Source organism: Harpia harpyja, chromosome 5 (assembly GCF_026419915.1).
Source record: "Harpia harpyja isolate bHarHar1 chromosome 5, bHarHar1 primary haplotype, whole genome shotgun sequence".
NCBI lineage: Eukaryota > Metazoa > Chordata > Aves > Accipitriformes > Accipitridae > Harpia > Harpia harpyja.
The window spans coordinates 77975191-78000544 of record NC_068944.1 but is presented as its reverse complement, the minus strand read 5'-3'; the positions used below and the strand labels follow the sequence as shown (position 1 = coordinate 78000544).

General features: G+C 49.5%; 1 protein-coding gene across 6 annotated transcripts in view; it reads right to left on the bottom strand.

Annotated features, from left to right (window-relative positions):
• Window positions 1-25007, bottom strand: part of RHPN1 (rhophilin Rho GTPase binding protein 1) — a 31332-nt gene extending 6325 nt beyond the window's left edge. The window contains exons 1-10 of one of the 6 annotated variants that reach the window (XM_052788149.1): window positions 24531-25007; window positions 14616-14734; window positions 10514-10642; window positions 6931-7024; window positions 6458-6535; window positions 5325-5449; window positions 4851-5017; window positions 4110-4297; window positions 3784-3940; window positions 1566-1685 (exon numbers count right to left, since the gene is read on the bottom strand). In XM_052788149.1, coding sequence (XP_052644109.1) covers window positions 1566-1685; window positions 3784-3940; window positions 4110-4297; window positions 4851-5017; window positions 5325-5449; window positions 6458-6535; window positions 6931-7024; window positions 10514-10642; window positions 14616-14734; window positions 24531-24632 — 1279 coding nt within the window. In that variant the 5' untranslated portion in view covers window positions 24633-25007. Of the gene's footprint in view, window positions 1-1565; window positions 1686-3783; window positions 3941-4109; window positions 4298-4850; window positions 5018-5324; window positions 5450-6457; window positions 6536-6930; window positions 7025-10513; window positions 10643-14615; window positions 14735-14846; window positions 14976-24530 lie in introns of those variants that run through there. The other 5 variants (XM_052788150.1, XM_052788151.1, XM_052788152.1 and 2 more) reach the window with 5 other exon arrangements.
• Between the last annotated feature and the right edge of the window lie 347 nt (window positions 25008-25354).

The window sequence follows — 25354 nt, the reverse complement described above, 5'->3', positions numbered from 1 at the left end:
AGATACCAGCATCCAACGCTAAACTACAGAAAAAGCTATATATATATGTACACGTATATACACACACGTATCATAGAAACACGTGTGCCTGTAGCATTTACAGTTTTAGGACACACGGTGGCAACATAACCCAGAGAGATGATCAGGGTTTGCTCCAGACTTACGAGGACCACAGCCAGTGGCCCGAAGACCTCTGATTTCCCCTACAAGAAGTCACAGTCGAGGAAATATACTGAGGCTGAATGGAAACCAGAGAGGAAGAGACTCTCCAAAATAATTGTATCAAATGCAATCAACCATATTTTATCAAAGCACCCACAGCCAGCCTCATCCATGGGCAAGAAAGCAACTATGTTTTATTGAATATCACCAACTCCTGCTATTTTCAAGAGATCACTGGGAATAGAGGTTGAGCATAGAAGTTGTGCAAGCTTTTGGCTCCATTCTATTGAAGATGGTGGAATATACTATGTCTGATAAAACACAATGTTATAAGACTAGGAGACAAGGGAAGGGGGAAAAAAATATCCTTCCAGGGAGATTATTTTAATGCCACAAACTTCTTCCCTTCCTGTAAACCAAAACCAGAGCTGAGGCTGGCATCCACCCGTTCATTTTTCACCAGCAGATGTTGAATGGAGCCCATTCCCCCCAAGAAGAGCAGGGAGACCTGGAAGCTGCATTGATGCAAATTGTGAAACCAGATGACAGCAGCTGAGGGTGTTGGGGTGGTGTTACCATAACGCTCTGGTTTTGGGGTTCATTTAAAGAATCTCCTCATGCCATGTCCTCCACCTCCCATCCCCAGCAGTAAAATCCGGCTGAGCAGCCAGGAGGACCTTGCTGGGGCTGGCGATGTGACAAACTTATTCCTACTGGGACCTGTCTCCTTTCACATGTGTGCAATGAGGGGAAAGAGCATCAGGAGGCAGCTCATGGGGGAGGCAAACAGGAGACAACACCCCAAAATCAGGGCGCTGAGCTTGGTCTTGTTGCAGCCTCGTTGGGGAGGGGCTGCCAAAACATGACTTCAGCTGAATAAGCAATGCTCTGTTTTTCCCCTGAAGCTGAAAATCCACATGGGAGGAAGTTCTCGTCTCCCAAGCCTTTTGATGCAGCTAAAAAAGCCACCCCCTGGCATCTGCTGTGTCTTCTTGTTATCAAGCCAAGTCAGCGGCAAGCCCAAGCCAAGGAGCTTCCAGGATCTCTGTGTTCCTATGGATTTTTCCATGCTGCATTGGGTGACGTTACCCGGCTCAGGACACCTCAATGTTTGAGGTTTTACTGTCAAACTTGGCTGGACAGGTTGGTGCAAGCAGCATGAGTTGGTCCCCCAACACCGTAAAAGGGAACTGTGACATTTTCCTGCCTTCCCAGGAGAGGCTCTTTTCAAAGAAAGCAAAAAAAAAAAAAAGGTGTCTTTGCATGGAAACATCCCCCAACAGCTCATCACATTCCTTTGTGGACACCATGCCTACACAGGCAGGGTTACAATGGGGTTCCCTGCCTGTGCATCGAGGTTTCATCGCAAGAACGGGGCGCTTTGCTCCCAGCGATGTGCTTACCCAGCTTCCTCCTCTCCTCGGGGTCCTGCAGCAGGACACGGAGCGACGGTCCCTCTGGCATGGTGACGTGGAACTGGATAAAAGCCTTCTCCTGCTCCGGCAGTTCAGCATCGGATGCCGCTGTGTGAAACAAATGGACGGGGACGGGCTTAGAGAGAAGTCAGGGCACTGCTCGGCCACCCAGACCCCCGTGGCAGTGGGGACGAGGGGACCGGGAAGCCACATCCACGTTCAGGTGGCCCCAATAACTTCAGCAGCAGCTTTCTCCCACCCAACTACACCCTGCAATGACCAAGACATCACTGATGGGGAGAGGGAGGAGGTATCGCATTAAGGCTGCACCAGGCTTTGAAGCCAAGTGCAGGATTTGTCCTGTGCATAGCACAAGTATCTGGTTCTTTTGTCTCCTTCCCTCCTTTGCTCTGGTCTGGAAGCAGGATTGGAAATAAAGAGCCCTGGGCTTTCCCTACCTGGAGGTTAGTGAGATGGAGCCAAGTCAGACAACGACTAAAGCACAAGAGCTGGGCAGACTGACGTGGAATTTGGGAGCCGAGCCCTCCTTCCTGCAACCTCTGCACCGGCAGAGAGCTTGCAGTGCAACCAAGAGGGTCCTTCGATGGGGAAACCGAGATGGATAGAGCTTGCACAGGTGCTCCAAGCACCACACTGGGCTCTGTACATGATTTTTACATGCTTATTTCCAGCCAAAGCTGTTCCTAATCCCCTTTGGCTCACTGGGAGCTCAGGGTTGGATAGCAGCCTCCTTGACTGGGCACAGGGTGTGATAGGAAGGAACCCAGAGGGCTCCAGGGAGCCTTGTGAGCTTGCTGGTCTGAATATTAGGAGATCTCAAAGCCTGGTGAGCACCCCCAGCATAGGCATCCATCAGACTGGGAACCAGCAGCTCCAGAGCTGGCTCTCCCCATGTTAACCCTCTCCAGGCCAGCATCCCTGAGGGATTAAACTGCAGCATAAAGAATTTATTGCCGGCTGGTTGTGGGAGCGAAAGATTTGATATTCTGAACAAGGGGGTCAGGGAGAGGCAGCAAGCAGGCACGTGAGATCTCAACAGCATGCTCTGGATGGAGCAAAAATATTCCCAAACACCCAAATCAGGCAACTCCTGCAGATTTGTGTTTCCCTCGGCACCTAAGGTTGTTAGGCCAGGCAAAAAGCCTCAAAATTTTAGGGGAAAGGTTTGCACTGTCCCTTGTAACCCCATGCAAACCTGGCCCCATCACTGTCCTCTGCGGTTTCTCTTTAAGCCGCTCCAGCCCCACGGTACCCCACTCTCTCCCGTCTCTGCCCCAGCAGCTCTCCTTGCTCAATCCTGCTTCTGCAACGCCCACACAGCACAAGCCCGGCAGCAAGATTTTGGGCAGGCTCCGGAGCGGGGGAGGATGCTGGGACAGTCTGGCAGCCGTCACCGGCACAGCACTGCTTTCGGCAGCCATCCCCCAAGAAATCCCCCAGCCTGTCCTCAACCACCCCACCAAGCGATGGGTCAGCACCACAGGTCACAGCGTGCATCGGCTGCCCGCCCCCAGATCCTCTGCCTGACCCGAAATTGCTTGCCTGAGCGTCAGTGACGGCACAGATGGAAATCATAGGTTGCATCCTACATCCAGGCTCCAGCTGGCTCCCCGGAGCCACGTAAGCCCAGCTCCGGCACAGCCACGTGTACCCTGCTGCCAGCACCTCACCACCCTGGGATGCCCAGGGCAGCTGGCCACAAGGCTGGCAATTACATTTGAGTAGCCCAGACCAGTTTGTCCAGGGATATCCTAGGGTTTTTTTGGTTTTATTTTTATTTTTTGAAGGCCCCAGCTGGCCCACCACATGAACCTGGCTGCCTCTGGAGGATGCCCGGCCGAGGACACCAGCACACGTGTGGTCAGCAGGCAGCTGACCCCCCCTCTTTACCCACCCAGTCCCAAAGGCAACTGCAGGTGACATCGCTACAGCACCTTGTTGCTCACCTTCTTGGAAGGACTTTGCAAACCAGAAATAGAGAGGAAATCTGCCCCGTGCATGAATCGCTGAGTCAAGAAGCAAGATCAACAGCTCAGAGCATCCCAGAAACTTTAGGTTTTGGATCCATCTACACTGTGCATGTGTCCCTTCACCTCTTTGTTTGCATTCTCTCCCAAACGCCAGGCTACCACGTGGAGCCAGCACTTGGCTGAGCAGGCAGCTGCCTCTGAGCTATAACACTTACCAGGGCAGTCGCAGAGAGCAATGGCAGCGAAATAGTGGGAGAGGGCTTTAAAATGCTCCGACTTGACGTGGACCATGGTGGTCCAAGAGAAGGGAACGTAATCCTTCACGTGAGCCTGGGTCATCGTCTGGTGTACCAGCGAGTAGACGTCTTCCACCTGTGGGGCATCAAGAAACAAGCTGCTAAGCCATGGGTTGAGATATAGGACATCCATCAGGAGACAGTGAATAGCAGGCTGTCCTCTCCTGGGGGGTTCTGGTGGCCACAGAAGGAGCCTCTCCAGTGGTGACAGCCCCACCAAGTCCTCTCCTCCTTGAGGTGCTCACCCTTGCCGCCTCCTGGGCAAGCTGCAGCCGGGTGAGGAAGTCGTGCTGGGCACGCAGCAAGGTCATCTTCTCAAAGACGCACTCCTGGACCTGGGCGACCATCAGCCGCACCAGCATGTTCAAGGAGGCGGCGCTCATATCCAGGCTGGGAGCGTTGGAGAAGTTTTCCTTCAAGTAGTTAAAGGCACCTGCATGAGGGAGAAGCTCCTGGTAGCCACCGGGCTTGTAAGCAGGAGAGTAAGACTATTGGACCACGAAGGTTTCCCCACCAGCATCACAGGAGGAGAAAAGCCAGCAACCCCACTTGCACATCAAACACCTCACCATAACCGGTGGGTAAAAAGGTTGGGGGTCCCTCCCTTGCTATCTAAACCATCCTTGGGCCCACAGCTTTCCTCTCCAAAGCCCTGGGTGACCACAGTCCCAGGGTCCCTTTTTTTCCCCAGCTGCTCACAGCCAGATCAGCATCTCTCCTCTCCCCGGCTGGGACATCCCTACTGCCATGCAGCAAGAGAAAGCCCTTTGGGTGGCTGTTGGCTCATCCCAGCTCCTCTTCATCACACACAGAAGCAGCGTGGTGCCAACTTGCACTTGGTTTGTAGTCGCTTGGAGATGCCCTGTCCCCATCCCTCTTTGTATGACTGCTCCCTCCCCTTCTTGCACTCACGTGGATTATTCCCACCCCAGGGAAATGCTGCCTGCACGCCCCTGGGGAGCCGGGGAAGCGGGGAACCCACGTACCGGCCGCCTTCTGAAAGGCATCGATGGCCTGGTTGAGCCCCGGCAGGGATGCACGGTCCTGCCGCGCTCCGATCTGGGTGTGCAGGGCTCCGATGTTGAAGAGCACGCTGCCCTTCTCAAAGGCCAGCGCCCGCTGGTGGGATGGGACCCCCGTCAGGGAGTCGTACCTGGGGAAGGGAAGAGTCAACAGCTGCCCATCCCTGGCTCCTCACCCACGGACGCAGGAGGAGCCTGGAGGGTTTTCAGCGCTCTGCGTGGGCTCGCAGCCATCGTTCCCATCAGGGCTCAGCCCTGTGGGGAATGTGCTTTCACCTGCCTCCCCTAATTAACCCACCCAGGGCGAGAGCAAACCCAACTCCCCGTGTCCGCCAGCCCTGGCTTTGCTGCCAAGGCAGCGATCCCGTCGTGGAGGCTTGGCCCTGGCTCCCTCCCCACTCGTGATGTCCCGGGTGGGATGGGGAAAGCTGCACCAACCAGTGGAAGAAGACACCCAGGCTTTTGGTGGGAGGGAAGAAACGGCTGTCGAGGAAGTAGAGCTGGTTGTAATACTCCATCAAGAGCTCGAGCCCAGCTTCGTTGCGGCTCGGGGTGCGCATTGCCTGCGGGGACGGGAGACGAGACACGTGGGTGAGAGGAGAGGGGGAAAACGGGAAGGAAATGTCGGATTTATGGAGCTGCACATGCTGGCCAGCCCAGGGGTAGATAAACTCCACCTTAGTTATTAGATCAATAGGATCAGATCAAGAGCAGACAAGTGGCTGTGCAGCAGCAGGAGGCAGCCCCCCCCAACACAGGTTCAGCTGTGGGAAAGGTCGGGGAGGCACCAATTCGGTGCTGAGGCACCCAAATCCAGAGCCAGCAGCCTGGGAACTGTGCTGGAGGCAACGTTCATCTAAACCAAGCTGGGATTATTACTTTTTTTTAAGAGAAACTCATGCAAAGTCTGATGAAATAAATGCTAGGGAAGAAATAGGATTTTTTGCTCTTAATAAAAAAGCCCTTGAGCTTTTGACCTGACACAAGGAGGCGGGTCAGAGCTCTCCTAACGCCTAGTTTTAACCACAGGGCTTTTCCCAGCTCCTGGCTTTGCAGAGCTCCTCTCCCACAGCCTGAAGAGCAGGATCAGGCCCTTCACAAGGACTTGAGCAAGCCTCTTTCTTTCCGCTCTCCCAGATCAAAGCTTCACAGCAAGGCAAAACTTGAAGTTACTTATGAGATCTGTTTCATAGGACAGAAGAAAATTCACCTTTACTGGCTTGCTTTATATTTCCTCTTCTCCAAGCACTAGCTGGAGAGAGAACAGTCATTTAGCCTTGCCGGGGGTGAACTAATATTCATAAACTAGTAATGGATTGCATTGTAACTTTTATTGCTGTTCAGTTCTAGGATAGCAGGGCGTTAAAGGACGTGGAAAGAAAACAATTACTGAATGGTCTGTAATATTTTGTAACCTATGAACCGAAGCTGAGGTGCTCTAGCATGGGAATCCCACGCCCCGAGACACAAGGATAAGGGTGCAGTTTGGAGAGAGGATGAGGGGACCCTCAGGGCAAAATGTGGCACCTCCAACAAGCAATTCTGGACTTTGCAACTCAAGGGACACCGACCTGCCGTAGCTCCATGAACTCTTTGATTTCTTTTTCAAACAAGATGCCCTCCTCTCCATAGTGTTCACTGATGAGATCCTGGATGGGGAAACAAGAGAAGAGAAAATCCTGAGCCACCCTTCAAAACAGATTTTCATGATATAAAGGGTGACTTTGGGCAATTCTGTATAAGCAACTTGCCAGCTCTCCCCACAAGGAAACCCACACCAGGGAAAAACATCTCCTCCACTGCCCAGCTCTTGCTCTCCAGCATCTCCAGACCCTCATCTCCCACTGTCCCATGTTTTAAGTCCAGCTCCTCCCCATAATTTTTTTTCTGCAGCTGTTCCAAAACAGAAAATGTTTTGCAGCTGCTGCAGCATCTCCTTTACAGCCCCCAACTGTACCCATGTGCTGAAACATCCCCCAAAGTGCATGGTCACTCAACTCCATCATCTTGCATCGCATCAAACATGCAAAACCCCAATGCTCACCTTCAGTGGTACCAGCAAATCCAGCTCCTTTGTCTCCTTCAGGCCCAAAGGGATCATGGGGACGCTGATGGACTCGCTGGAAAAAGAGAACAACCTATTTGGTGGTTGGTTTAAAAGCCTTGGAGAGACCCTGTGGTGTCAGGGACTAAAATGAAGCAGATCTTTGCCCTGAGCTTCTGCTGCTCCTATTAAAGGGTAAAGCTAGAAGAGGACCTGACTCTGTACAGCAGAAGGATGCTCTTCCCAATGTGATGTTGGGAATGGCAGTGCGACAGGGGAGGTGGGCAGAAAAAAACCTGAAACCATCACCCTTATTCCTCCAGCTTCTGCTTTTCTGTCCATAACAAGTACAATAGCAACAAAATAGGCTCCAGTAACGAAGCTGCTTTAATTACCAGCCCTTAGGAACCAGGCGTGATGCGAACAGAGGTCACAGATTCACCCACTCCTACATGCTAATCTGGGCTTTGGCGCTGATAAGGACTTGCTCGAGCTGCAGTGCTGCACCTGATATTGAAATTTTCTACTTCTATTTAAAGCAGCTGTCTAATAATAGCTCTTATCGCAGAGACCATTCGATATTGTAAAATGCTGAAGATGACGATGACGCTGGGAACACCCAGTTGGGGAGTGATTCCTGTTTCAATATTAAACCAGGGCAGTTGTGCAGCACTGAGGAAGAAGTGCTGCAGGATGACAGCCAGGAAGGACTATCTTTTGGGGGATTTAGCAGCTATTTTGATTTTCTGCTGCCAAGAAGTAAAGAAATGGTCTGTATAAGCAGCAGAGCCTGGAGCGTGCAGAAAATTACAGCCCTGCAAAGAGCCCCAAAGCTAAACCCATCATCCAACTCCTGTATACGGAGATGGGGAATGGGAACCCACCGTGGTACCTGCAGCTCATATCGGCTCCACAAATGCTTTCCCCGATACCCATCTATCCCTTGGGGATGTCCCCAGCCCTGGCACCGAGCCATGTTACCGCATCCTCAGATACCTGGCCTCCCAGGGGACTGGTTTAAAGAGACAAGAAAGTTTGGCAGAGAGCACGATGGGAGGTGGGTCAGGCAGGATCAAGCCCTCGCCAACCCAGCTTTGCACAACAGCCTCCTCTCATTACCTCCAGAAACCACTGATAACTTGTTAGCACATCACTCATTAGTCCAGGGAGGAAAAGAGGCAAAGAAAGTTGCAAAAACCTGGGGAGCGGGATAGGGAGGTTGCACCCATATTTTCATCTGTTCATACCGAATAAACAGCTTCAAGAGCTATAATTAGTGCAGAAAAGCCATTATTGCTTGTTCCCTAACAAGATTTCCGCTTGAATCCAATGCCTAGAGCAAACAAAGGGGCTTTTGTTCAGCCTGGGCAGGGTTTTGGGGTTACTGCTGCCGCTGTTTTCTTTTTAAACCAGGGCAAACAAGCAGCAGGTTGGAAAAGCCGAGCATCCCTGCTAGGGAAGAACTTGGGGAGGATGCATGCAACACAGGAGATGTTGCATGCATCCCTACTTCTAGCACAGAAAAAGAAGGCTCAAGAGCCAGGATTACATTCAGAGACTGCAACAGACCCTCTGAGTGCAGCAAACACCCAAGGGCGGTAGAGATATGGGCTCCCTTGGCTTTCTCCCAGTAGGAGACCCTGCGACCCTAACACAATCCTGCATGCTGATCATCCTGGTCCTACATTAAATATCACTGCAGCAACCTGCAGGATGGAGACACTGATGCTCTCCCGGCCTTTGCACCTCTCTCTGTCCCCAGGAGTACAGCAAACCTCCCCTGTGGAGGACCATGCACCGGGAAAAGCACGTGGGGGTACACAGAATCGTGGAATCATAGAATAGTTTGGGTTGGAAGGGACCTTTAAGGGTCATCTAGTCCAACCCCCCTGCAATGAGCAGGGACATCTTCAACTAGATCAGGTTGCTCAGAGCCCTGTTCAATCTGATCTGGAATGTTTCCAGGAGTGGGGCATCGACCACCTCTCTGGGCAATCTGGTCCAGTGTTTCACCACCCCCAGTGTAAAAAACTTCTTCCTTATATCTAGTCTGAATCTACCCTCTTTTACTTTAAAACCATTACCCATTGTCCTATTGCTGCAGGCCCTGCTAAAAAGTCTCTCCATCTTTCTTATAAGCCCCCTTTAAGTACTGAAAGGCTGCAAGAAGGTCTCCCCAGAGCCTTCTCTTCTCCAGGTTGAGCAACCCCAACTCTCTCAGCCTTTCCTCATAGCTGAGGTGTTCCAGCCCTTGGACCATTCCCGTGTCCCTCCTCTGGACCCGCTCCAACAGGTCCGTGTCTGTCTTGTGCTGGGGACCCCAGAGCTGGATGCAGTGCTCCAGAGGGGTCTCACCAGAGTGGAGTAGAGGGGGACAATCCCCTCCCTGGACCTGCTGGCCACACTGCTCTGGATGCAGCCCAGGATACGGTTGTTTTTCTGGGCTGTGAGTGCACATTGCTGGCTCATGTCCAGCTTTTCATCCACTAGTACCCCCAAGTCCTTCTCGGCAGGGCTACTCTCAATCTCTTCATCCCCCAATACATCTCCAGCCTGTACTGATATCAGGGCTTGCCCCGACGCAGATGAAGGACCCAGCACTTGGCCTTGTTGAGCTTCACGAGGTTCACACAGGCCCACTTCTCGAGCTTGTCCAGGTCCCTCTGGATGGCATCCCATCCCTCAGATGTGTCAACCGTACCACTCAGCTTGGTGACATCAAACACCATCCACCCATCCATCTCAGGAAGGGAAGGAGCAGCAGTGGCTCCCACATTGCTGCAGCGTCCCCGGTCTGTTCTGCCTCGGGGATTTCTGCTTTTCTCACCCAGTGGAATAGTGCTGCCAAGCCGCCCCGGCACGTTGGTTTGCTGCTGGCGAGCGTGCTAGGATTACCGCTCCAGTGAGTCAAGCCTGAGGTGGCTGGGTAAGCGTTTCAAAGCAACAGAATGTTTCAATTAACAAAGGTCTAACATCGGAAAGAGAGAAAAATAACCTAATACCCTCGATGGGAAAAGCAATCAGTGAGTAATCTGCACTGGGAACAGCCAGAACAGGACGTTGGGCTCCTGAGCAGCCACGCTTTTAATTTCTTCTGCTAAATACCCTATTTCACCCACTGGAAAAAACTCATGCTCTGCTGGGATGCTCAGGAAAGGGGGAGGATGCAAGTAAAGATGGTTGTTTCTGACCTATTCCTCCTGCTTTGGGACATCAGTGTCCAGAGGATGCACCATCCATCCCTGAACATGTAAATATCTGCTACAAAAAGCTGTTGAGTTTGCTCTCCTTGCAGCTCTATAAATGAAACACTGATGTTCCCAGGATGAAAAACTGTTCACAGCAAATATGGCCCATGCCCATGTCCTCCCCTATTCTCCAGCCACCACCTCGTGGTCCCTTGCCAGAGCACTAAACCCTGTGCAGAGCAGGGAAACAGAGCAACAGGTACAAGGCAAGAGGCTGACTTGCTCCCAGAAAAAGCAAAAGCAAAACAATAATAATAAAAATAAAATCCCAAGTGAGCAAGCTGCTCTTCCCACATCACAGGGAGCTGCCTGCCTGGCTTGGCTGCTCGGTGTACCTGTCGTTCTGGTACACATCCATGCTGCTGTTCAGCTCCTCCAGCTCCTCCTTCAGCAGCTGCAGGTTGGAGTTCACGTAGCTCAGCTCCAGGGCGACTGTCTCTTTGACCTTGTGGTTACTGGTGGCCCTGCAAGACAACACTGTGTGGATAAAACCTCTCCCATTTCTTCAATGCCTTTATTTATCAACACTTGGTTGCATTGATAAATCGAGATTAAGTTACCCAGTGGTACAATACCAAGTGCATCTATCCAAACCTTCCTGCAGAACCGTGCCGCCTCTTGCTCTGCACACGATCGCAGAAGGGTTTGGGTTGGAAGGGACCTTTAAGGGTCATCTAGTCCAACCCCCCTGCAATGAGCAGGGACATCTTCAACTAGACCAGGTTGCTCAGAGCCCCGTCCAACCTGACCTGGAATGTTTCCAGGAATGGGGCATCGACCACCTCTCTGGGCAACCTGTGCCAGTGTTTCACCACCCTCACTGTAAAAAATTTCTTCCTTATATTTAGTCTGAATCTACCCTCTTTTACTTTAAAACCATTACCCATTGTCCTGTTGCTACAGGCCCGGCTAAAAAGTCTCTCTGTCTTTCTTATAAGCCCCCTTTAAGTACTGAAAGGCTGCAAGAAGGTCTCCCCAGAGCCTTCTCTTCTCCAGGCTGAACAACCCCAACTCTCTCAGCCTTTTGGGACCGGGGAAGCCAGAGTATCCAGACCACTGTGCCCTGGAGGTAGAGGCCAGGCAGAACTCATTACAGTGTTGCACCCTACTCAGATGAACCTGCTATTTCTGCCCCAGAGCAACGTTCCCCTTGCCCATCCATGCCCCTGCCTCCAGTGTAGCTTCAGATTCGGCTATGAGTACTCAAGGTACTCTCCCACACCAAATAAAAGTGCTTTACGGTTGGGTTTGAGGAGGAAAAACTTATTTTTCAGTGCAAACAACCCTTCTGCAAGGGAGGAGGCTTGCTGTGTGCACCCATTAGTAGAGCCAGACCCTGCCCTCCCTTCCCCACTCGTGCAGGTCGGGAGATGTAAACACCAAGGACTGATTTCAGCTGCCTGCTCCCAGCAAGACAAACTCCCAGGCTGATTATAACCTTCTTATCTGCTCCGAAGGAAAGCGGGGAGAGATAACCCAGAACTGACAGCATGCAGTTGTCGGCTGAAAGGGGCTCTGGCTGCTCATGCTAAATCATGACAGGCTCCAAGAAAAACAACACATGCATGAGGTCTGCTCAGCCAGGGCATCGCTTTCCCCCACCTTTTGCAGAGCATGTTGCCTTTGACTTGTTTTTTTGTGGATAGCATCCTTCAGGGATCTTGCCCTGACCTGGCTCAGGGCAGTAGAAGGAGCTATGCTGTTTTTCTTTTTAAGATGCTGATCCTTTAGTGTTTCCTCCCCTGACTCCCCTTTGCTGGCATTTCCCAAGACCAAAGCATTTTTTTATTCTAACCATACAAAGCAAAACCACAGCAGATCCAAAGGTCTTCACGGCCGCTTCCATTTAAACATCCTTCAGCATTTCTGCAATTCCCCATACAGTATCAGCACAGTAATCACCCTCTTTCCATATAAACCAGTACTTAGTCACTATTTTAGTCCTCCACGCATCACAACACCTCCAGGACATAGGTGCATCACTGCTGTCGCTACAATTTTCTTCCAATATGAATTAAAGAGAGTTTCCCCTTCTTGCTCCCAGCTGGCAACAATATCTGGGTTTTTTTAATTTCTTGTGTTACCAATAGCTGATTTGTGCTGATTTGCAACCCAGCAACACCAGGGTAACATTTGCATATACACGATATATTTCTGATCAGTGCTTTCACCCCTGCTCCGCAGCAGAAAGGATGTATCGCCCTGCAAAGCCCAATTTTGCTCTGCAGGATTTCACACACACATGCAAGTTTTTCCAGGATTGGTCACCAGGTTCAGGTTTTGAAGCCCAACATCGCTTCAGGGCACTTCAGTTTTCACTCTGCAAGTGCCACATGCAACAATTAAGAGCACAATACCTCTCAGAGAGGTAATTTAGGGAAGCACTCAATCATTTCCATGAGCAAACCTGCACTGAGGCACTTCATGCTCCCTGTCCGGGGCAAACTCTGATCTCTGATCTCCGTGTGACCATGCAGAGCTTACATAGCTCCATCAACCTCCTCAGTAAAGTTATCAGCTGTTTGCTTAGCTAACACCAAAAAAAAGACTTCTGATTTTTTTTTTTTAATTTCTTTTTAAGAAACTGGTTTATTGGCAACACCTTTATCTCCCTGATTGCTTCCCTCAGCCTCAGTATTTGAACAAGAAAGGAGAAGGTTTCCACTGCCTCTGCCCATTTATTTATCCAGCAAACAAACCCTCTTAACACTGCTGAGCAAACACCACGTGCGTTTTTTCCAACACACCATTCATGGCAACCTCTCCAGGAAAGGAGACTGATATGCTGAACAGAACAGTTCAGAAGATTATTTTTTTAAAGCAGAGTTGCAGGGATTTTTTTTTTTTTTGCAGAGGCAAAGAAACCAGCAAGTTCAGCTGCAAAGTCTGCTCCAGGCTGGGCAATCCACAGCCTTTTTCTATTTGGATTTAGCACTGGCATAGAGAGATGCAAAGGAAGTTTCTCCATGCATGTCTCAAGTCTATAATTTTTAAGCAATAACCTTTAGACTTACAACATAACACCCCCTTTCAGCCTTTAATTTCAGGCACTAGCGTGATTTTTTTTTTTCCTTCCCCCCTGCCAGATTTCCTATGTTTCATAAGCTGAGCACCGTAGCGCCCAGAAACCAACATTATTACTCAGCTGCAAAGTGGACTTGTGGGAGGGAGGAAAAGTGGCTGCTACCAAAGGACATTCAAACTGCTGATCCAGAGGAAAAAAAAAAAAAAAAAGCCCCATTAGTGCATTTCCCTGGCCAAGTAATTAAGATGTGTTTTGCATCACATTTTTGCTCACTCCCCTGCACACGGCTCCGATTCCCGCTGTTTGCACCAAAACCGTGGCCAGACACATTTCTGCTGAGCCAGCATATTTCCACACACACTTTTTTTTTTTTTTAATAATAAAGGGGAATCATGTGGAGTGGCACACGTTGGGATTTCATGGCCTTTTTTTAATTACATGAGGCACGGCAGCCTGGTTGAAGCAGTGGGGTATGGGGGCTGTAGCCTCATCTATCCCAGGGAAGCCCCACTGCTATATTTCTTCCTATAGTTTGGTGGAGCAACTATTACTCCCTTCTTCCAGGTGCAATAGGCACACACCACTGATGTTAAATCATTCAAGTTCAGAAGTGAAAAGTCAATCTTATTTTATTGGGAGGAAGAACAAAAAATAATCAATGAACTGGCAAAATATACCAAAAAAAGCTATTTTAGGGCAGCCTTATGACATTTTCTTATATTAACAGACCTGCCCACCCTGCATAAGTGCTCCAATATCCTACAGGAGCATGATATACATAAAAGCTACAAAAAAAGGTCATCCTTGGGTTAAAAAAGATAAAATAGCTGCAAAAAATCATGCGATTGCATCATGAACGCTCTACAGGGGAAGGCAGTAACGCGCTGGCTCTGCTTCTGCTGGACCAGCTGCAATCCAAAAGCCATGCAAAGGTGCCAACTTTTGCACCATCCCATAAATGCATCTTCCAACAGGGTGAAGAGCCGCCGGACTGTGCCCATCTGCAAAGACATACCTGAATTTTCAGATTCTGCTCTGAGGGAAGTATTGGGATGGGGACTAAAACTGGATTTAACCCACTTGTTGGGGTTATCAGGCAGGAGCTCTGCAGTCCGAGCTCAATCCCAGTTAAACATTTATTCCCATTATTGCATCTGCTCACACCCTGCTTTGTACCAGGCTTCCAGGACATTAAAACTATAATTTTTCATTAAACTGCACAGCATCAGCATTGCACTGAATGGAGGGCAGGCATTTCTAGGATGAATGCTGCAAAGTCAAGGGAAGACTGAGCAAACCCCAGCCGTAGCCATGGAGTGCCAGCATCAGCTGCCTGCTAGACATCAAGACCATATTTCTCCCCACCAGCCAAATCCCTGGGCCAGAAGGATGTTTTGGGGACCAGGACTCACCTGAAGAGATTTTCTGCCCCTGCTCGCATCCTCATCTCCTTGTTGATCTGCTGGTTAATCCGCGCCCGGCGATGCTGCAGTTTGCTGCGCTGGGTCTGGGCAAAGGGGTCGCAGCCCTGCTGAAAGAGAAGAGCAGAGTCTCACCACAAAAACCACCATTTGGGGATTAAAAAGGGCATTTTCAGACCCCGGCATTGCACTCGAAATAACAGTTTTATTATCTAATACTACCTGTTGCTTACAGCAATTTATTTTCAAAGCTATTCAGAAAAGGCTTCCCAAATATAACCATGAAAGGATACAGGAACTAAGCATCTCCTTCCCAGGGTCTCGCCATCCAGACACAAGACAAGACCCAGGGAGCTACAGATGAGCTCAATATAACCCTTGAGCTCAGGAACAGATGTGACCCTATGTCTATAAGCGCTCCCACCGCCCGCCGGCTATAGGGGATTGAGTGCAGGCAGCAAGTCAAGAGTTCACGGGGGTGGAGAAATGAGTTGCACAAAGCAGTAAATTAATTCCATCCCTGCCTCCTTCCTTGGCTTCGGCTCGGACTTTCTGCAGACAGGGAAACACATTTAATCTCTAACTTCAGGAAATAACAGATGGCAATATCCCCGTCTCGTGGGGGCAAGAGGTTATTATGGGATGCCCCAGGCAAAGAGGTTGCCACGAGCAGGGTCTCCGAATCTAGGGCCACAAAAGCTCTGCCCAAGCAGACGTGATTTCCATTGTGCGAGGAGAGGTTCAGATGGATGAAATGAGCCTCTAAAACACCCTGGATAAAAAAAAAAAAAGAACAAAAAAAAAAAAAGAACACCCCCTGTTTGGGAGGGCACAAGGCTGGCCAGTTTAAGAGGATGGAGACCACCTAGCCTGCTTTTCATACACCAGGGCAAAGCATGAGCAGATCCCTCCAAGAACATATTAAGATCCACTGTAGCACTAGAAGAAATTCCTCGAAGCCACTATTTCACCCTCTTGCTTCCCTTCGAAAACCTTTGTTTGCTATGCACATTGGTCTTACCCTGCTCCCCACTGCTTTCCCTCCACCAAGGCTGGTGGACCCCTTGCCTCCACATCAAGAAGGGGTTTCACCACCCAAGAGACTCTACAGAGCTCTAACAGTGCCAGCTCTCGTCCTGTCCAAAACACCTTCTCAGCTAATTTCTTCCATGTAGAGATCTCAGTGGACTTCACCAGGTCTCACCTCATCCTCCAGGATGGGTCACAACAGTCTCAAATCCAACAAGCCAGGGCAACGCTTGGTTACCTCTCCAGAAAACACTGTAGGTCCCAGTGTTACTCTGGGAAAACTTACTTCTAATACATTCTTTGATTTTTCTGGGGAAGTAGGAAAGGAAGAAAATAAATCCTTGCTCAAAAAAGTATGGGACCAGGTTTGATTAGTAAGTAGGGAATGGAAAACTTTGCATTTTCATGGATTTCAGCTTTCTGAAAATTAATTTCTCCTATTTTGAAGTCCACTAAGTGGTGCCCCCTTTGAAAAGGGTCCAGGATTAACATTGGCATTTTCATTTAAATGAAAGATTTGAGCTCCTAATTGGTATATTGGAGACCACGGAAACAGTCATTCCATCTGGTCCATAAATCTGCAGGTTTAGTGCTTTACAGTAATCCATGAATTTGTTGAAATTACTGAAGGAACAAGCTAGAAGCACAAGACCCTGATTATTCTGGAAAAGCAATTAAGTGGGATGTTAAGGAAAACAGCCCAACAGCTGCACAAATCTTGGGTCAGAAGCAAATACAGGAACGGCTGGTCCAGAAGTGCTACCTCTGGATTTGCGCTGGGGAACCCACTCATCTTGCACATACCATTCAGTCCCCAGGGAAAAATCCAGGAATTGGAAGAAAAAGGAAAAGGATGAAGAATTTGACACCATGAAGCCCAAGAAGGGACCGTGCCAGGCTGTCTCCAGCAAGAAGGAGCCGGGTCATTGCTGAACATGGCCCTTGGAAAAAAAAAAAAAAACCCACAAAAAAACCAAACCCCCCAAAACCCCAAAACCAAAACCCAACCCAACCATGCAGGCACTACTCAAATCTGAGCACCCAGAGGTTCTCAAAGCAAAAGAGACAGCACCAAACTCTTGTCCAGAAAGTAGCTGCTCATGCAGCAGCCCAAGATATTGCACAAGCATTTCTTTTATTAATTAAAGGCTGATGATTACAAACATTGTGCCTTTAATGGTGTTTCTTCATACAGTGTGAGATGTTAACCTATATATGGAAATTAAGGCTTAAGGGGGGGAAAAGAAGCCATAAAGAGAAGGTGGCGCTTATTTAAATTTCAACAGCCCTTCAGGTTTACAGATGAGAGCTGTGCACGTTTGTCAGCTCCAGAGACACACAAGCCAAACGCATATGCAAATATATCCAAATACATGCAAGTGAGCAGGATGCAGGCCCCCTCTCTCTGCCTCTAGAGCCATAAAAATCCATCCACAACTCAACAGCCCTGGTAGCAACTGTTGGAGGTGGAAAGCACCTCTTCTCTGCCTCCAGCTCTTTCTACAGGAGGTTTCACCTTTGAGACCTCTCCACTTCTTGCAAAGGTTTGCCTGAAAGCACTCAGAGGATTTCAAGATTTTTTCAGGGGAAGAACAAAAACTACCTGAATACGTGGGCAGGAGGCCAGAAGAACTGCAAGTGAGAGATGATGGAAGAGGCACAAGTGGAAAGACTATCCAAAACCACAGAGAAGGTCCATGAATGCCTCCTTGTCTGGAGGCAATGCAAGAAGCAGCTAAGTAAGAAAAGAAGCGAGATGCAGAGTGGCATGAGAAGACACTAGGATGACTCTACGAAATATTCGAAGACAGCATTAAAGCCTCTTCACTCCAAAAGCAATTAAGGGGTTTAACTAGTTGACTTGGCAGCTCCCAAGTCTCCCATGTCCGGCTTGAGACAACACCAAGAGGTAAAATTCAAGTCACCACGGTGTCAAAGCTGATGAACAAGAACCCTCTCAAGCACGCAAAGAGGGCAGCACTGATAATTGTTAATCACTTCATCTTTTCACAAGGGCACAAAGGAGCCGATGTCCAGGAACAGTTGCAAGCCCTGATGCAGCTGGGGACAAAACATGGTTCAACCACATCCAGGACATCATGGCATTTGGATTTGCTTAGACTTCTCCCTCCAAGAGACACTAAGCCATTTGTAGAGCTGTGAGGTTTTTCTTCCCCATCTGAACACTGGGTGTCTTCTCAATTGGATTTAATGAGATTGTTATCAATTCCCATCCAGGCTCCTAAGCCAACAGCAAAAAGGTACCGGAAAGTCAGGTATTGGAACACTTGATGTAATACCAAAGCCTTGTGAGGATGTCGAGTCAGGATCTTGAGACTTGCTGCCCTTAGGGACTTCATGTGATCTCCCCACACCTTGCTTTCCTCCTCACCCTTTATGAAGCAGGGTAACTGCAGTAACCCATGGGATTGCAACACATTTCACCTCCAGAGGATCTGCTGTTGGTCCCAAAGCATTATCCCTGGCTGGTATGGACCAATATAAGCATTATGCCAAGGCCGCCGTGGAGAACAACCAAACTTGGTCTGCAGCTGCTCCTGAGCATTGCAGAAACGTTATTTCACAAATATGGGTGCAAGAAGGAAATTCAGCTCTAGAGTAAGATGTGAGTTAACCTGGACTAAGCATATGAAAGGAAACACCATCACAAGTAAAAAAGGCCATATTTAAGTCAAAAGGTAGATAAGGGAGATAGTCAAGCAGAGAGCATGCCCATCCTCCAACAGCTTGCATTCAAAGGAACCCAACGCTTTGCCTGTACCCGTACTCTCCAAGTTGCAACCAAAACCTAGAAAGTACAGTAGAGAGTTTCTAAAGTAAGCAGTGATGGATTTAAGCATGCCTTACATAAGGAGGGCATAGGGAAAAAAACCACCAAAACCCACTGCTAGGTTATAAAAGGGATTTTCCTTGCTTAATTCTTCTTTGTACAAGCTCTTGAGGTCAACCCTGTAAGGTCAGAAGAAAGATGTGTTATTTCAACCAGACTCTTGGGCTTTGGGGTGCACCTAGGGACATCAATAGAAAAGTAAATTTGTGTGCTTAAGAAGTAGCCAGGTTGAACATGAGACTTCTTAGCCTTTCTAGTTTAAAGCTTTTACAAAAGAGAAGCAAGCACATAACTCTTCCAGTAAGAGGCCATAAATTGTGTAGCAGCCAGGGAACAGCACAGCTTGTATGCACACAGAGGGTGGCGTATGTTAAGAAAGCCATGAAAATGAATGAGGTGTGGGTCATTAAGTTATACAAGTTGTGTCCAGCTCTGAAGTTTATTGCCTCTGACAAAGCAGGACTAGAGCCAGTATTATTGTAGCAAGGCCATTTTATGTTCAGAAGACATCTGCCAAACAACATTGCGTTCAACCCTCGGCATGGAAAGACGACAGTGTTGCAGAAAGTGCTTAGCCAATGCCTCCACGTAAGGAAGAAAAGGAAAGAGGCCAGAAGACCCCTTCCAGAGGAGGCCAAGAGAAACAGATCCCCTTTGAGGGATGTCAAGGCTTCTGCCAACTCAAACCCTATCTTTGCAGGGAACATATACAATGATGTAACGGTGTTAACTCCCCAACACCCCTTCCAGTTCAAGAGCACCCATCTGGGGTGTTAAACAGGGCAATTACATGGTTAGGTTTCCTTCTATAAGCAAGTCCTTAGGAAATGTTTGTTTAGAGATAATCACCAAGCGTACTTTGGACTTCACATCTCCAGTAAACACAAAGAGATGAAGCTTGGATATGTCTTGGGTGACAAGGCACACCTAGAGCTTTACTTGTGACGCTGGTGCCAAAATACGGCCACCGCCTCCCAGCTTTCCCAGTACTAATGACAAACAAATCTAATCACCTGTAGGAAGAGGTGGATGCCGGCAAGTCCAAAGGGCAAAGGCATGCACAAAGGGACTAATTTCTGCTCTTTCATTTCTGCTACAAGTACAGGAGCTCAGTTACTGGAAGCAACTGAGCAAAAGCAAAACTTGAGTATATGAAGCAATCAAAGGACAACTGCGAGCTGTTACTGTGACACCTGTGAGAAGGGAAAACACAATCCTAGGACATGCTGTTAGAGTTATAAGCAAGAGAGAAATGGAGATGCAGATCCAGTTGCTTGAGGGGCTGCTGCATCCCTGTGCACAGATAAGGAGCATGCTGGTAAAAGCCAGGAATAGATCTCTTCAGAGAAATGAGGAAGGGGTCTGCAGCTGGGAGTTAAGTTATAGCCCCAGTGGGTATTGCAGCAACAGCTCCTAGATACTTGCAGAGCTTGGCTGGATCACAAGATGTGCTCTACAGCCCACCTGCTGAAGCATGGACCAAGCCATGCCATCTCCAAGACCAGCTTTAGCCACAAAACAGTCACCACCAGGACTTCTGCCAGTTAGAGTGGCTGGAGAGTGCCCACAGAATAGCAGGAGAAACGAAAGAAGTTTAATTTGCACGTAGACCGGAGACATTCATAATACGGCAGTGGTGAGACAAGTTGTCATCAGCTGCTGACCTAGGCTCTACAGCCAGCCCCACTGCCAGGCAGACAACCTTCCCATCTCCAAGGACAGGGAAGTTCAAGGAGAAAGCTGGAAGGGGAGCAGGGCGCCAGCCAGTCCTGTATCACTGCCATGTGGGTATACAAACATATGGAGGCCCTTGGTGCCAGGCAATGCCATATATAAGGGATAAGCTGCTGCTTCAGAGAAGTCAGGCATTTTTACCCACAGTTCTCTCTTTTTTTCAATGAGGGAATAACCTCATTGGATGGAAATCAATTACCTGCTGTAAGATTTGTCATTAAGATCAAGTACTGCACATGGGCAGCAGCACATCTGCACCGCAGTCCTGGTATCCCACGTCAGACAACGCAGGCTCAGACCCAGTCTCACAATGCAGAGCGACATGCTTGATATTGGACAACCAGAGCTCAGGGACACAACTGAGAACTAATGGCAGGATTAGGCCCATTTCAGCTTCCACTGCTCAGACCAGCTGGGCAGATGGTGGATACCATGAATATGTCAAGCATAGCCCAGCTGCATTTAGCAAAGGTACCAGTGATGCTCATCTGCTACATCCCCTGAAGCCTCAACTGCCTTCAGCATTTCCATTATCCCAAACTGCTGCATATGTTCCTTAAAGCCTTAAGAATTAAGTTATCCATTCCAGGGAATAGGCAGCTTATTGCTTTTTTTAAGGGAAGGGAGTCAAAAGGCATCAAAAGTGTTATTATTCAACCCTTCCCCAGGGAAGGAAGAGGATGTGGTTCAACAATTCTGTTGGACAACCTGGTGGGATTTCACTCATTTGACCTCTCCAGTGCTGCCCTTGTTCCCTCCTCACACCAACCAGTTGCTGAGGTTGGTTGCTTGGGGCATAAATACACCCCTCAGACAAAGTGGCAGGAGCTCTGCTGGAGCCTGGCTCCCCGTGTCTCACCTCCATTTCATCTCCTCCTACCCCTGCAGCTCCCACAAGAGCCACCCAGGTGTTCCTTCTACACACACAGAGACAGAACTGGCAGTCAGAATAAAATAAATAAATAAACAAACTTTGGGGCCAAAGGCAAAGCCAAGCAAGTCTACAAACCAAGCCTGAAATATCACCTGATAGCCACAAGGGTCACGCTCCAGATAGAGCCACAGCAACCTTTGGACATCATGAGTCATCCCATCTGCAAACTGTTCTCTCATCCAGAGGGACAATTCCTTTAGGTAGGACTAGGATGGATGGGCAATACCAAAGCCGTGCTAGATTGGGTTTGTTGCTAACCCTAAAGGTCCTCAGTCTTCACAGCTGTCTGCTCAGTGAATCCTGGGTGGTGAGCTCCCACAGCATTTAACACCACCAAGCGAGAGACCAACCAACCTTTCCAGCGCTACCAGTCTGTGCTCACAGTGCAATTAAAGAAAACAGCACATGAAGGAACACAAGGTGCTGAAGCACAAGGAGACCAGACAGCTTGTGCCCAGGAAGCCTTCAACCCGAGCAGGGATGGTGAACGAAGAGCCGAAGATCAGTGCTTGGGAGGGTCAGGCACCAACCACGAAGCGTAACTCAGGCAAAGCCGGGCAATTCCATGAGAGCTGGTCGAGTCCAAGCTCCGTTTGCTCTCCACTAAATCACCCTGCTTGCATCAAGGCACACTCCAGAATATCAACATTTGCTCTGTAGTAAAAGCCAGAGAAAAATACCTGTGCAGAGACAAGGAACAGCCAAAGATGACAACAATTTCTACAGCTCTAGGAAGCATTGACACACAAGATACCGCTGTCGCTAACAGAGGCACCCTTGATCCATGACCCCAGCCCTGCGCATTGAGCACATGGTCTCTATGTACAACCTCAACCCTGCAGGTTTATACCCAGTAAATGCTTACAACACCTCTCACAAAAAAAAAAAGCGGGGTACTTATTTTCACCCACTCTCAGGGCAATAATATTTCCTAACACAGAGTTTTGTCCCCAAAAAGGGATATTTCCAAGTGCACAGATGATCCAGCAGCTGGAAAACTTGCTGTAGAAATAGGCTAACTGGAGCATCAACCTCTCAGCACCAGTTTTATTTCCAGAACCACACTAGTCTAAAAGCTATTTTGATAGAGTCAGAGCTGTCAACTGGGATTATTATTCCTCTCTGCAACCCACGAGTTTGAGTCAGGTCAGCACAGGACAAGTGGCCAAGTGACCCTGGTTTAGCCACATTAGCCCGTGGGATAGAAAGCAAAACAAAAGCCAGAGAACCACTCCGCACACAAAAGCGGGCTTTAAAATTCTCCTTTTTAAAAGATTATCGATAATTTCCTCCTCCTCCCAGCCAAGGGCATTTCAGAAAGTAATATGGGCTGTTACTACAAGACAACCAGTATGTCACAACACATGTTTTTGCTCCCTGGACATCTATTTATATATAAAAGTCCCTATCATGAAACTAATCTCATGAAGCAGTCCGGCTGCAAGCTGTTTTTCTGTGGGAGACATTACCAGCTAAAACCTCTAAAACCTTTTATTGAGAATATGGTTACATCACACAGCCTTTTAACAAATGAGTGGAGGATTAAGGTTTTAAATTTCCCAACAAAGTGCCCTCACTGTTGGCTAATGCACTCAGCAAGAGGAAGGAAAAATAAAACGGGGAGGGGGGAATAAAAATACAGGGGACTGGGTTTTTAAACAGCAAAACCTTCATCCAGAGTTTGAATTTTAGGAGTGTGAAACTGCTCCGTGGAGCTGGGGGAGGCACAGGGCATCATGAGAGCTGGGGCAGGATGCCAGCAGGAAACAGATGTATTAAATCTTCTGCCCCAGTACATGAACCCAGGGAGGAAAAAAAAAAAAAAAAAAATCACCATCGCAGCAGCAATTGGGATCCCCTGCGAGACAGCAAACATGCAGCAGCCAGCATCCACAGCCCCTGATGCTCTCAGGGTGAAAAAACAACTAGAAGAGACTATATTGGTAGTTTCTTTTAAATAAAAAACTGATACCATTAGTAGGAAATCTAATCAGGTGTTTTGGTTTTTTAATTAAAAAAGTAATCATGTTATGACAGATGCTGCATATCCCCTGCCAGTTGCCCCCCCCGCAAAGCTTTGCAATATTTTCCTATGTTATTCTCCTCTGTGCTACTGTCCAGTAGATCCAATCAGGGTAAACCAAGTGCTCATACAAGGGAAATGGTGTGTCTGTACGCAGAATAAATTGGAAAAAAAAAAGTTCTCCTAATCTTTCCTTACAAGCAGCACCTGCTATTTAGACAAGACCCTGGGTAAACGCCAACCTGGTTTAAGGTTGCAACCTCTTTAGCTGCAGTCAAAGAGGCCAGGCTCAAGTGACTCAAGATCAGATTGATCCTTGTTCAGCCAAGGTTGCAATCTCAACCCTTGCTTAAGAAAAAAAACCCACCTCTGTCTGAGTTCTGTTTTTTTGGTTGTTGGGGGTTTTGGGGGGTTTTTAGGTGTTGGGTTTTTTTGCCAATGGGCCGCAGAAATGCCGCTCTCTGCTGAAGAACAAGTTTTGAAAATTATATACTTGCAAGAAGAGATCAGATTACAGGGCAAACTCACTGCAGGTTTATAAAGCTGGCTCCCGGGGACAGACCTAACGGAAGACACACTTAAAGAGCTCCAAAAACTAATGTTTACTCATCTTTCCTTGCAACAAGCAATGTTCTTCAAAGCCTCCTCGACCCCAGAAGCATGCATTGACGCCCAAGGGACGGCAGAGAAAGTGGAGCAGCGGGTTTGATGGCAGCCTGAGGACAATCCCCATTGGTTTCACCCCGCTGTTACTAATTAAACGAGTGACGCCAGCGGAGCTATCGGCCCCATCTCGCACGCATAGCCGGGCCGCCGTTGCACCGACTTTCCTTGCGGGCAGCTCCCGGGGGGAAGAAGCGTGCCAGCGAGGAACACCCTGCCCGGTACCTCCGATGGTGACAGAGCAGGCAGTGCTTGGCTGGACCATCTTCTTACGGGCAGGAAGGAGGAAAAGCCAAAATAGAGGAGAATTTGGTTAAAAGAAGTCACTGGTAAGCTTGCAGGCGGAGCCAGTGGAGGAAGATGGGGTAGAGGAGCAGAGTTTAAGAGATGAACTACGAGACGGTTATGTAGGGCTGCCTACGGATGCTGCTGGACCCATTTCAATCACACACCAAGCCCTTCCCCATCCAGCCCCCCCCCCGACACCCCCAGCACGGTTTGATGGCCAGGATGGACCCCCATCACCCACAGGGGACCGACACCCCCAGCACGGTTTGATGGCCAGGATGGACCCCCATCACCCACGGGGGACCACCATCCCCACGGACCATCGCTCGGATGGCTTTACCATCCTACACCCCACCCGTGACACCCCCACCGCCGCGCCCTCACCTTCCGGGTGCTGCCGCTCTTCAGGGCTTGCAGGAGGACGAGGCCACTTGCCCTGTCCCCTTCCTCGCCACCGTCCGGGCTCTTCTCTTCAGGTGGCATCATCTCCAGTGGCACAGCATCCACGGGCTGAAACGGGGGGGGCCGCAACTGGGGGCTCCTGCCTGACCTTACTGGGTGGCTCTGGGGCTTGCTGGACCCTCCTCGGGCTTCTCTGGTTCTCCTAGCCTAGCCCCACACCCTGCTAGCCCCCACAGGGGGGGGTTGTGGGTGTGTGTGGGGGTTCAGAGCCCAGTCCTGTCCTGGGGGGGGGGCTTAAACCCCCGTTAGCCCCTGCTCTCTTATACTGCAAATCTAGGTAGATGCAAGCCCACAGCCTGGTTCCCCTCATGCAAAGTTACCTCAGCTGGGGGGGGGGGGGGGGGGGGGGGGAGGCAAACCCCCACAGACCCCCCCTTTGCAAGAGATACCCCAGATTGGGGAGGGGGTGGGGGGCAACCCCCCCCCCTTGTGACAGTTACCTCAGATGGAGGGTGGGGGGACAACCCCCCACCTGCAAAAGCTACCTCAGATGGAGGGGGGGAAGTGTCAAACCCCCTCAGCCCCCCCTCAGATTGGGGGGGACCCCCCCCCAGACCCTCTTTGCAGTGATGCTTCAGCCAGGGGGTAGCCCCCCCCAAAAAAAACCTCCCGTACAGAGATACCCCAGCTGGGGGCAAACCCCACAGCCCTACAACCCCCCACCCCCGGGTGAATAAAGCCCCAGGGCCCCCCCAAAGAGACGAGACCCCCCCCCCCCCCCTCCGCTCACCCCCTCAGTGCCCCCG